The 13,725-nt window shown below is 41.6% G+C and overlaps 1 protein-coding gene across 1 annotated transcript in view; it reads right to left on the bottom strand.

Moving 5' to 3' along the window:
• LOC124622668 (poly(A) RNA polymerase gld-2 homolog A-like) overlaps positions 1–13,725 on the bottom strand; it is a 148,879-nt gene that overhangs the window by 95,277 nt on the left and 39,877 nt on the right. Inside the window, exon 5 of the mRNA XM_047148461.1 lies at positions 11,536–11,637. Coding sequence (XP_047004417.1) covers positions 11,536–11,637 — 102 coding nt within the window. The remainder of the gene's footprint in view (positions 1–11,535; positions 11,638–13,725) is intronic.

The following is a 13,725-nucleotide window of genomic DNA, read 5'->3' as shown; positions in this document are numbered from 1 at the left end:
TTTCTCTTGAAGAAAGGTCCATATAATATGTCAGAGAGAGAACAGAGGTCCTGAACTAAAGATTTAATGTCCTTCACCGTATCGCTACATCGTCAACGGCCCGTGCCTCATTCACCAAAACGGCCGATAACACAGACAGCATATACAAATTAGAATGTAAGTGGTAAGTCTGTCAAGAAATTGCAAACTGTCAAAGACTCAGGACAATAAGTACACAGTGGTGGGGTTCACCATTTAACAAATAGCGATAGCTAAAAAGACAGTGCCCAACACGCAACCTAGCTAAAATGAGCTCGCAGCGAGAGGACTGAGAGGAGGTCAACCAAGACACTGGGAGATGTTTAATTCCCCAGATCTTGTTCCCAAGAAGGGAAGACTTGTGGTGATCCCAAAGCGACACCACCTGCTGACAGACAGCAACACAGAGATCATCGGAGGAAATGGAAAATCTTGCAGGCTGAGGTAAGAGGACTGCAGCTTTGGCAGCAGTGTCAATGGCCTCATTTCTCGTCAGATCAATGTGACCAGGGACCCACTTAAACATCAGTGACTCCATCAAGAGTGAGCACATTAAAGATTTCCTGGATCCACTGCACTAAGGGACGGACTGTATATAGCATACAGAGGCTCAGAAGGACACAGATAGTTGGAGCATATGACAAAATTGTAAAGCCTGTGTCACCGGACATACTGCAAGGCCTGATACAGGGCAAAGAGCTCTGCTGTAAATACTGAGCAGTGTTACATTAGGAAATACTGAAAATTGCCGGTGCCAATAATGAAGGCACACCCAGCACCACAGTCAGCCCGAGAGCCATCCATGTACACAAAGGTACTGTCACGAAGGTCCAGGAGAAACTTACGGTGCTAGAGCGCATCTGGAGTAGTGTCCTTCGGAAGCGAATGAAGGCCAAGGTGAAAGCGGGCCGTCACACAAAGCCTAGGTAGTAAAGGGTTTGCACTAATCGGGAAAGTGGCAGGTTGCGGGAAGTTAACCTTCTGGAGCAACAGCCGAAAGTGAACTCCAGGAGTTAACAGAGAAAAGGAGCGTGCCCCATACTGACAGTGGCAGACAAATGGCATGCGTATCTGCTCAGGAGAACATCACATCGGTACAACAGCAGTAGTTTGGCAGCTTCTGCAGACATGCTCTCAAACAGGCTAGTTAAAAGTTGGACATTGCCAAACGGATTCCATGATGATGGATTGTATTCAGATGGCTAAAGGTGGACCGACATGCACAGGAATGATTGAAACGCCCATAGTCGAGTTTTGAATGGACAAGGGGTTGGTACAAACAGAGGAGGTTGGTCCAATCCCCTCACCAGGAAGAACCTCTGAGGACATGCAGGACATTGAGGGACCAGGTACAGAAGGCGGCCAGATAAGACATGTGGGAGCCCCATGAATTTTGTAGTTTCAATGTGCGGAAGAGCAACACACCCAAGATGTACAGACTGTGGAAGAAACCCATTGCACTGCCAGAAATTCATACAAATGTTTTTGCCACTGGAAAAGCGAAAGCCACTGTCAATGCTCCATGAATAATGACAATCGAGACAATGCTGAATGTTGCTCAAGGAGACAAATCTGTGGAGAACTGTAATACAGAGCAAAATCGTCAACAAAAAGGGAGCCGAAATGCCTGGTGGGAGATAGGCCATAATAGGGTTAATGGCGATAGCAAGGATGACGACACTCAGGACAGAACCCTGGGACACACAGTTTTCCCGGATAAAGGTGTCTAACAAGGCAGCAGAACCAACACATAACTTGAAAACTCTATCTTTTAAAAATTTCTGAAGGAGACGGGACAGGCGGCCTCGAAAGCCCCACGTGTACAGAGTTCGGAGGACACCAGTTCTCCAACATATGTCTTAGACTTTCTCCAAATCAAGAAACATGGCCAAAGTTTAGTATCTCCCCACAAAACCATTCATGGTATGTGTTGATAAAGTGACATGATGGTCAACTGCAGAACAGCGCACTCGAAATGCACAATGTGGAGTGGTTAATAAACTGCGAGACTCTAGTCACCGTACCAGCAGGGCACGAATCATAGGGATCATGACACGGTGCGGTAATGGTGAAGTGCGAGGAATGATACATTCTGTGGCAATAAGGATAACTCTGGTAAGGTATTCTACTTGGTCATCACAACTGGGGAAAAGTTGTTCATCAAAGGTCACCAAGGAGGAGTAAAGCCTCCTGCCAACCTTAAAAAACTACCATTTGGGTTTGAACGTAGGTGTGGTAGGAATCAGCAAAGAGACAGCTCACAGGAAATGGTCACTCGAGTACATGTCAGAGAGAACGGACCACTCAAGATGACAGGCAAGCTGGCGAATAGGTGTGCATGGAATATAAAAGGAATGTAGGTGCTCCAGTGTTAAGGTTGAGTTGATTGAGAAGGTCAGCTAAGAGGGCAGCTCTCTGACAGGTCCTGGGAGAGCCCCAAAGGGGATGGTGTGCACTAGTCACCAAGTAGCAAAAAGTGGCAAGGGCGTTGCCCAATAAGCTGAAGGAAGTGTTCCCAGGTGACACCGAGTGATGGAGGGATGTAAACAGTACAAAGTGAAAAGGTGAAGCGAGGAAGGAAAATGTAGACTGCAACAGCTTGCAGCCGGGTGTTCAGGGAAATGATTTGACTATGAACATCATCCCGGATGAGCAGCATGACTCCCCCATGAAATGGAAGGCAACTCTCGGGGTAAGGTCAAAGCAGTCCAGAAAGAAATGCTAAATGTCAAAGCGGTTGGGAGGATGCAATTTTGTTTCCTGGGGGCAGAGAACAAGCGGATGTTGCAATTCCAAAAGCAGCTGTTAAGTCCTCCTTGTGGGATTTAAGGTGGCAAACATTCCATTGGAGGAGAGCCATCATGATGAAAGAGGAGGAGGGAGAAAATGAAGGGTTGTCACCTCATACTCTGCTGAGTGCCAGTCTTTGAAGACTGCCTGTTACAGGACACAGAGGCTGGAGCATCCTCCACCACGAGATCTACCAAGGTGTCAGCATTCTCCCTCGGTCGATCTGCGGAGTTCAGGGCAGAAAAACAGTTGGTGGTGCACAATGACGAAACAGAGGTCAGTCGGATGAGGATACCACACAGCAACACCGTCGAAGAAGATCTCCGAGTCAGCGAAGGAGAAAATCATTTGCCTTTGTTTGATTTCTTGGAGCCTTTGCAGTTGGCAGATGAGGATTCAGATGTCTGTTGGCTGGAGGAATGTAAACAGTCTTCGTGGGAGTATTCCTTTGGTACTTTCTGGTATGCTGATTGTGTAGCAGGTGATTTCACTGTGTGAGGCGAAGATCTGGTGGCTTGTTGCACAGCTGAAGGAAGAGGAGATAGAGATGCCACCATGACACTGGTTGATTTTACAACCACGGTGCTGAATTTGAGGTCACAAGTCTGCGTGGCCATGTCCTTCAAGGAGCAAGATGTAGCAAAAACAGTACCATACGCACCAGATGGTAAAACATAGGGTTTCCGACGTGCCAACAGCTTGTGAGCAATAGGGTAAAGTACTTTTTCCTTCACTCAGATCACCCGGACAGCCCGCTCATCGAGATACAGGGGACAATCTCAGAAGGAGGCTGCATGCTCGCCATTGCAACTGATACAGCTGGGAGGAGGAGGCAGACCATCACCCTCGTGAGTATCCTTACCACAGGTTACAACACATTTGGCCAGGTGTCAACAGGACATTTGAGTGTTGTTGTAACGATGACAATGGTAGCAGCACATCAGGTTCGGAATGTGCGGTCGGACTGTGATAATTTCACAGCCTGCTTTGATCTCTGATGGAAGCACTACTCTATCAAACATTGGAAAAAGAATGCGTGTGGGCACTAAGGGTGCATCTACCTTTTTCATCACACAATGGACTGCAATGGCGTCATAATCAGAGAGGTAAGTTTGGATTTCTGCCTCAGTAAGACCACTGAGCAGCCTAGTGTAAATAACACCACACAAAGAACTGATGTTCAATGGGCCTCAAAACGAACAGGATAGCCGTGGAGGAGCAAAGCTGGAAGCAGTTTTTCTGCTTAAGAATCACAACTAGTCTCCAAAAGCAAAGTGCCACTGCATACAGAAGAGCAGGATTTCATAGGACCAGCAACTGCATCAACACATTTGTGAATAATAAACAGATTAAATATACCAAAGGACCGGCCATCTTCAGTATGCAGAACTATGAGGAGCCGATGTGCAGCTGGGACAGCCTTTGAATCCTTAGACTCATTCCATTTATGTTCTGTAGACACAGACTGAAAAGATGATGTTCGGCTCATTGCAAGAAAATCCCCCGCAATTGCCAGTGTCTCCAGCGACTCGCTCCTACCAACTGGGGGCACCATTCATTCAGTGATTGTTCACACCACAGGTCACACTTCCTGAATACCTGACAGAGGGACCACATGTCAACTTCGGAAGGCAACCACCCCTCCCTGGGCCTGGCCTATACTCGGTAGTACATGTAAACCCTACCAGTAGACCCGGGGATGGGAATTATGCGTTACCCAGTCACCTGTTACATGTCAGACATATGGGCCAGCCTTCAGGGGAGCACGAGGAGGAGGAAGTAGTAAAAGAGGAACCTCAAATGCCGAAGTCAAGGAAGGATAGGAAAAGGGAAACAAAGAAAGCAAAAACAGTGGAAGGACTGTACTGATGTCAGGCTACTGAAAATTAAGAACACATTCCAAAATACATCCCAGGCATGTTCAACAAGGGAGGGAAAAAAGAATAGCAGGAGGATAGACATACAGTGGCAGTCTAGTACAAACTCACCAAAGAATGGTGAGTCACCTTGTGGGATAACATCTGTGACAATGATAGAAGATAACAAGGCCACATTAATGAACACTGCACTAATTAATTAGTAGATTTCTGTCTGTCTGTGTTGAGATCTAAAAGAGACTAGATGCATGTGTGAAAACTGTATGCACGCCAAGTATAATTAACCTTGTGAATGTATTACATATAGGTTGTGTGTGAAAATACATTCAGGACAGTTATAAAAAGTTGTTTAAATACTCATTTATCAGTCCACGCAGATTTCTATCATATACAAATCTGCCAAGGACAGTACTTCTACTTATGGCATGTATAAGTTAAAAAAATGCACAGATGATGACTGATAATAGTCGAAGTCATTTTGCAACAAAACATATAAATTATGTTTCCGCGACTGGTTACTACACTCTCTATAATTTTATATTCCATGGTCACTGCACAGAAAGGGAACCTTATGAAGCCCAACATTCAAAATAGAGGTATGTGTACATTGGGATCAGGTGACAGCTTCCTGGTCAACAAAGCCATTGCAAGCACTCAGAATACCTTCATCTAGTTTTAGGACATGAGCAATTAACAACAGAACATTATTTCTTATCTTTCATTGTAAATTTTGAAATTGAATGAATTTAAGAAACAGTGCATTTTAGTATTCTTGGTCGATGTGGTATCAAAATTTAAACAATAAAATGATGTTTCAATTAATATAGGTATTTTGCCGTAAACCTGTCACTTCATCACGTGTCACAAGAGACTCTGAAGTCTGCCAGGCAGTCATATTGTTCAAATCAGTTGTAGAACAACAAAGATTTTACCAATTTTGTTGTGGTTATACACACAAATGTCATCAATCAGTCTTTCCTTCTCATCCTGTCTAGTAAGTCTCCCCAGACCTAGGGTTCGACCTGGGGTTCTGAGAGACTTTTCTGAACTGTATCTCTTTCCCTAAACCTTCACCCCTCTTCCTTCCCCTTCAACTCTTCTGCAATACAAATGAGCCACTGGTGCAGAAAGCTTGTAAAAGTTAAATCCTTTTTTGTGTGTTTCCCTGCTGCCACTTGGTGAGTAGTTTCTGTATCTATCCATTTATATTACATTATTAACAAATGATTATTTTCATTGTTATATTAGCCCACATGGACATCATCCCTTCTTATGTAACCCTCTTGTCAGTCTTTGTTGTCATCTGTCTTGTTTAAACTATTGTCTGTTTTCTACATTTTGTGCTAGTATTCTGATCATTTATCTTTACCATCCAGCTTTATCAACATCTTGTCCCTACATCTAGTACCAGTTTTTGTGCACATAGACTGGCCCATTGTTACTTGTGAATCTGTGCATAAGAATTTCACTATTATTTACGAATTTGCCAACAGTTCACTCCACTGCAGAGCATTCTGCCGATATGAAACTTCCTGGCAGATTAAAACTGTGTGCCGGACCGAGTTCGAGTCTCGGTCCGGCACACAGTTTTAATCTGCCAGGAGTTTCATATCAGCACACACTCCGCTGCAGAGTGAAAATCTCATTCTGGATTCTGCCGATAGTCTCTTGCCGATTTATTTTCAAATTCAACACCTATTTTCTTTCCTACCCTCCACTTACTCTGTTACGCAATTGTTTCACTTTTTTCTGCATTTAATTTTTGCCAAACCACTCTGATCAGCTTTAGCTTCCATCTGCAACATTACTTTATTTGTCAAGCAAAGTAGTTTGTATTATCTCCTGTGACTTTCTCTTTCCCTCAGGCCAATTTTTAAAATTTCGTCTCCTTTCACGACTTTGCCAATATTTTTTTTTTCCTATCATTTTTTCGGATTGTATAGACCACTCTTGTGGCAACAAGTTCTCGCCCACTTATTGCCTGTTGTTAACCATTTTTCTTATTTTTCCAAATTTTTTCCCTGCTTTTCTTCCATTTTTCTATCTTTTTCCATCCTCCGCCTCTCGTTTTTGCCACACCTATCATTTCCAACACTAAAAACCATCCTCTCTTGCCACAATGAATCCCATCACATATTACATCAATTCTTTTTTAAAACATGCTTTTGCACTATTGAAATTGAGGTCCAACATTCTGTTTCTTGAAACCTGCTTGTCCCTTGGAGTTACTGACAAAGGCCTAACATTGAAAGTCTCTGTCTCTGGGTGTAATCCTGCTCTACACCAGCCTCTTTTTAAGTTTCAAATAAAGCAATCTCTGGGACTTACCCAACTTATCTGTGAACTATACGTCTCATCTGCCAGTTTCCACTCCACTAGACTTCTCTCCTCCTACAAAATCCTCCAGTTATATGCCCCTCATGTTTCCTTGGATGACATCATCCGCCACCCCAACTTCAGGCTGTGACAACATGCCAGACTTCACCTCAAAAAGCTATCCTTCCTTTCCTACACTACCTCAACAGTGGTGTTTCCCTTCCTGCCCCACTGCAGCTCCCCAAACAGCCACACCATCAACCACCACACCTCTCCTACAAACCATGCTTGGCCTACCTCCTTAACATCCCACAGCCTTCACCACTGCCTCCCAGACCTATAACAACTCATAATCACAAGAACCAGTCCCAACAGTACAGTGTTCTCAACCTCTCATCCAAAGCACCCCCCCCCCCCCCCCCCCAATGTCAACTGGAAAAATCACTTTGCAACCCAATCCCAAAATCTTTCCAACAGCAAACCTAACAATGAATCCTGCCTTGAACAGTTCCGACCACGATCCCATCTTGATCCATCACCACTGGCTCAAAATCATGCCATCAAAGCCTTCCAAGAATGCCTCACATCCAGCATTACTTCATCTTTCCCCAGGTCCCTAGAACATGACCCTATCCTGTCCTCTGCAGAACTGCAGGCCCTACATTTCCTACGAACTGATGACTCCATTATCCTCCCAGCAGACAAAGGAGCTGCCCTGTGGTACTTGACCAACAGGAGTATGTTAGTGAACGTCTATGCCAGCTGTCTGAAACTCTACTTACAGCATCTGCCATCAAGATCCCACCCCTGTGATTCAAACTGACCTGCAGTCCCTCAAAAACCTCAGCCCTTCACGAGGACTTACACCTCAGTCCATAGAACTTCTTACTCCACCCAAACCATGCACCCCACCTTTTACCATTTTCGTAAGATCCATAAACCCAATCACCCGGGCTGTCCTGTAGTTGCTGGCTTTAAAGCCTCCACCGAACATATAGCTGCCTTAGTTGATCAACATCTGCAATCCTCCTATTAAAGATACCAACAATTTTCTAGAGTGTCTGAAATCCGTGCCCATCCCACTCCCATCAGACACCTTGCTTGTCACCATTGATGCCATCTCTCACTATACCAAAACTCCCCACATACATGATCAGTCTGCTGCTGAACATTTCCTCAGTCAATGCCCATCTAGTGACAAGCCTATTACATCCTTCTTGCTCCCCTTAATTAACTTTATACTTACCAACATTTATTCCACCTCTGAGGGGCAGACACAAACAGATCAGGGGTACAGCCATGGGAACCAGGATGACTCCTTCCCATGCCAACCTTTCCATGGGTCACTTGGAGGGGCCTTTTCTGGGTAAGCCTTCACCCCTTGGTTTGGTTTAGATACACTGATGACACTTTTGCTGTCCACACTCATGGTGAAGCTGATCTGTTAAAATTGCTGGAATCTCTAAATACCTTCTCCCAATTAGATTTCACATGATCCTATTCCAAATCCCATACTGCTTTTCTTTATGTTGATCTCATCCTCACCGAAGACCATCTATACACTTCCGTCCCCATCAAACCTATTAACAAACAACAGTACTTACATTTTGACAGATGCCATCCTTTCCATGTCAAATGTCCCTGCCATACAGCCTTGGCATTCGAGGCAAACGTATCTGATCAGCTGAAAACTCCTTACTGCTATACAACACCACTCTCACTTCAGCCTTCATGGACATAATTATCCCAACAGCCTAGTAAAAAGCAGATTTCCCAGGCCATCACATCAAATCTTGGTACTATCATCCCTCCAAAACACAACTTCAGAGCATGCCGCTTGTCACCCAGTATTATCGTCGCCTTGAATGTATGAATCAGCTACTTCAACAAGGCAATGGCTTCCTAAAATCATGCCCTAAAATGATATCTTTTCTATCTGAGATTTTGCCCACCAGACCTGGAATAGCTTTTCATCGCCCTCCCAATCTCCACAATATCCTTGTCAGACCCTATGCTCCTCCTGCTCCCAGCTCCCTACCCTACGGCTCCTACCCCTGTGACCATCCTCACTGTAAGACTTGCCCTATGCACCCTCCTACCACCACCCATTCCAGCCTTGTAACTAGCAAAACACATACTATCAAAGAGAGATCCACCTATGAAAGGACACATCATATACCAGCTGTTATATAAACACTGTTCGGCCTTTTACATTGGCATGATTACCAACCAGTTATCAGTCACGATGAATGGGCGTAGGCAGAGGGTGTATACAGGCAACACAAAATATCCTGTTGCAGAGCTTGCTCTACAACATGACAGTCATGACCTCAGTGCCTGTTTCACCACATGTGCCATCTGGATTCTTCACCCAGACACCAGTTTCTCAGAATTCCGCAGGTGGGAACTAACACTACAACATGTCCTTGGTTCTCACCACCGGCCTGGCCTTAATTTACGTTAATTCCTTCTGTCTCAGCACTTATTCCCAGTAACTACTCCTTTCTTTACTCCATTTTCATTTTGTAAATCTTTAATTTTCTAACTTGTCTATTTTTCGCCATCTCCTGTCCCACCTCTGTTACGTACAATGCAGTTACCTTTTCACTATTATTAACTCATGCATGATGTTTTAGTAGTAATCTCTGTCTTGCATATTATCCTGTCTTCCACCTTTAAGCTCTCAGGTTTTCAAATCTCCTCCAGTGCAGTCCCCAACAGTCAGTCTTTCCTTCTTATCCCGTCCGGTAAGTCTCCCATAACCTGTGGTTCTGGGTGACTTTTCTGAACTGTACCCCTTTCACGCCTTTCCCTAAACCTCTCCAGTCCTTTTCCTTAACCCCTCTTCCTTCCCCTTTAACTCTTCTGCCAGAAAAAGGAGTCACTGGTTCCAAAAGCTTGTAAAAATTAAATCATTTTATGTGTGTGATCCCCTGCTGCCGCTTGGTGAGTAGATTCCTGATCTATCCGTTTATATTATGTTATCAACAACAGATTATTTTCGTTCTATAAAAAGCTTTGTAGTACAACTTAAAGTGTTTTTAAGAATTACTTCAAGAAAGAACCCTCTGTAATAGTAATAATAATAATAATAATAGTGACAGTAGTGGCAATTTCTATCGTATGTTCATATAGGAATTTGGAAGACTGGATAGATTATACGTGTGAACTGTGTAACCCAGAATGCAATGGATTCGATAATGCATCTCTAATATAGATGGTACACATTAAAGTAACTTTTTTCCTTTTGTTTGGAGAGGAACTATTAACAGAATCCCATAAAAATGGCTATAACATTGTTTTTCCTGTATGTGACTGCACTCCAATTTCAGAATAACAGTATAATATTGTTTGAGCTGGAAATAATTTTAAATACAAATATTATCATTATACTCTGTTCTCCAAACCAATATCTATTTTGTGTGGGCTTCAAAAAGATCAAATCAGAATCATGTACAACATATCTACCCCAGATGTTCAATAGTTTTTTAACATTTTATTAATGATTTTACTTACATACATATACAAAAGCCATACAACTACATGGGTTACCTCCCAACAAAAATTTCCCTATAGCTGTAAAAGGAAAGAAAACATTTATCAGGAAACATACATCAAGCTACTTCTACACATGATATGAGATTTTATAATTTTTGTCATAGCAAGGCAGCATGTTTGGTATTCCCGTTGCAGTGAAATCTGTCACCTGACATTATAATCACTGTGTTTCAGCCACTGCAACTTCTTGCAGCCAAAAATTTTGTCCAAACAAGACTTGCTCGAAGCAGAAGAAAAGACAGAAATCAGTGAGATCGAGAACAGCAGTACTGGATGGATAGCTAACACGTCTTGCAGTAATGCCTGTAGAAAATGTGATGTGTGGACACTTTAAAAACTTTGGAAATCTGGCTGCACTAACAATATTATATTTACTTGGTCAGGACATCCAACCAATAAACTACATTAATCTAACAACAAATATCAACTGATGCACAGTTACTTGTTACTTTATCAATGGTTTTATTTCACAGCTGGCACCAAAAAAAGCCACATCCACCATTTCCAGTCACTAAAACAACAAATCCATGTGCCATCATAAATGCAAAATTTCTCTCGAGATAGCCACCTCCTGCATCCCTTGCAAATGTGCACTTACCTTTCTCAATGAGCAGATGGTGCATGAGAAATCTAGTTTCTGGATACCCTCAGTACATCAATTTCCATTATTTCACATCTATCCGAAAGTACAGTTCTATACAGAAATAGGAGGCATTAACAAGCAGTAGTCTCCCAACAAAATGCTTCTTATAAGTTTTACACAGCGACTTATCTTTCACAATGTACTTATTCTTTATTGATCTCCACTGCGGAAACAGTTAATATCTATATGTAACTCAGTTTCTATAGACACATGACTGGCAGGTCAGTGTCCCTGCCAAGCTAATGATGTTAAAATAAAAAATTATATATTTGATATTTTCTCATATATTACAATACACATTCAAGAAATATGTGAACAGATATTAACAATTACCTTAATGAAGATATAAAGATGTTTCCAAAGAAGCATCTTCTTTTTGTAAGTCTCCTCGGTCTGTTGATTTTCAATGAACTTCTCCCAAATGTCTAGTGACAGCTGAAAAATTTGAAATATTAAGGCATCTTAAATCCACTGAACTATCAGATGAATGATTTAAAATGACAGAATCAAAACAATATGGTTAAACTTTAAACACTTACACTTGATTGGAAAAAAGTGGAATGCTCCCACAAATAAGACTAGACATTTCCGTCTATGTAGTATTTAAAACTCAATATTTTTTCACGAAGTATCTTTGTGTATTAATGGTTGAGAAAGCTATTTTACGAGCAGGTGAATTTCTAATCATTTCTTCTTATCACTCCTAGATACTGGCTTTTAAATTGTGAGATTTTACTACAACAGAAAAGTCTGTATTCATTTCTACTTATTCCTACAAAATTATATGCCCAATATTAGAAAGTGTCCTCGGTGCTCTAGAACTTAGTTGTTAAGTACCATCACACAACTGCTTCAACTGCACTCTGCCATACATTTTTCCAATGGTCTTTGTTCATAGGTCATTTCTGCAATGTCAAGTCCATAACAATTCTGCGTAATATCCAGCTATGTCACAATGACAACTCCCATTCATGTAACAATACAACAGATTCAACACACAAAAAACATGAAAAATTAGTAGTTATCATGAAATGAGTTACTGAGCCTCTATTCAAATACAGAAATTATATAGCTATAAATGTATATTTTGTCTAAAGAAATTGGTATGATGTTACTAACATCTCCTACAAAATTCCGACAAGCGAAGATCTATACCATGCACAGAATCAAAGTTTATCTGAATGTACAGGAAGTCTCACAGACAAAAGCTACGTTTGCCAACACTTTTTAATTTGCATGCCAGCTATCAACTCATATTTTTTGCCATCATATTTTCACTTGATCACTTTCAGTACATCATCTCATGGATGTGTTAAGTGATAATCTAAAACATCTGGAGTTTTCTTCTCTACTGTGGCTCCACATACTGTTTAGCATTGAACTTAATGGAACAACATATTACTCATACAATTTACTACACTCTACAATATCAGCCGAAAAACTTATATGATGAACTGCAAATTAGTGTGCATTTATACATACAGGTTTATTCTAAATGATGGACCCACTCTCAAAAATTCATATGTATTCAAGTAGAAAACCAAAGTGAACAAGCTTAATACCAATGAAAAGAAGTAGTTTCAAAGTGATTGGCGGGTGGTGGCTGGTGGGCGGTGATGGTTTAAGAAGCAGCCAGTACAGTTCGCACAGCAGTAGGGCCTTCATTCTGTTTCACTGTCAGTTGTGAATGAGACGGTGACTGTGGAGCACAAGGTTTTCTGCTTTCTTGAGTTCGCAAAAAATGATTCACAAATTGCAGTGCAGCGGGCATTTTGTACCACACTGAACATTTATAACATTCATCACATTTATAATTATTAACTAATTATTAAAAACTAATTAATTACAAATTATTAAATTTATTAAACTGATACCAAACATTATGAAAAATTTTTGAAACTTCCTCTTGTCATTGGTTTATTTCATTGGTATAAAGCTGCTTCATTTTGGATTTGTACTTGAATAAATATGAAGTTTTCAAAATGGGTCCCTATATTATAAATATATTATAAATTGAAGTCCTCCCACAGCATTTTTTTATGTCTGTATGTGAAGGCTAATCTCAGGCAGTAATATAGGATTTGATAAGGTTCTCACTAAGACAGACTGATTCACGAGAAAAGTTTGCGTATGTAATTTATTACCACCATGCCACATAATTCGTCTTGCTACAGACAGTTAGTGCTTCCTATATGAAGCTGGACATGTCACTAGTTCATACGCAACTTGACTGTGTATTAAAATTACTTGGGGATACCTTTCAAGTTGAAATCTTATATCCAAATCTTTTGCTGGAAATGCAGTCACTGACATCATCCTCCTTTTTCATTGGTGTTTGACCTGCATGCTGGCAGGGCCCACTGGTTTGGCTCTCTGTCACAATTTTATCCAATATTGTGGCCAATCAGGGTGCATGCAGGAGATCTTGAGATCATCATGCAGAGTGGAAAAATTCATCATTCCCTAGATTGTCCTACTGGCCATTTATCATTTAATCTCAAACTAAAACCAGTCCTTGAAACT

This window comes from Schistocerca americana, chromosome 7 (genome assembly GCF_021461395.2).
Source record: "Schistocerca americana isolate TAMUIC-IGC-003095 chromosome 7, iqSchAmer2.1, whole genome shotgun sequence".
NCBI classification, from domain to species: domain Eukaryota; kingdom Metazoa; phylum Arthropoda; class Insecta; order Orthoptera; family Acrididae; genus Schistocerca; species Schistocerca americana.
This window is presented reverse-complemented; position numbering and strand designations above follow the sequence as displayed.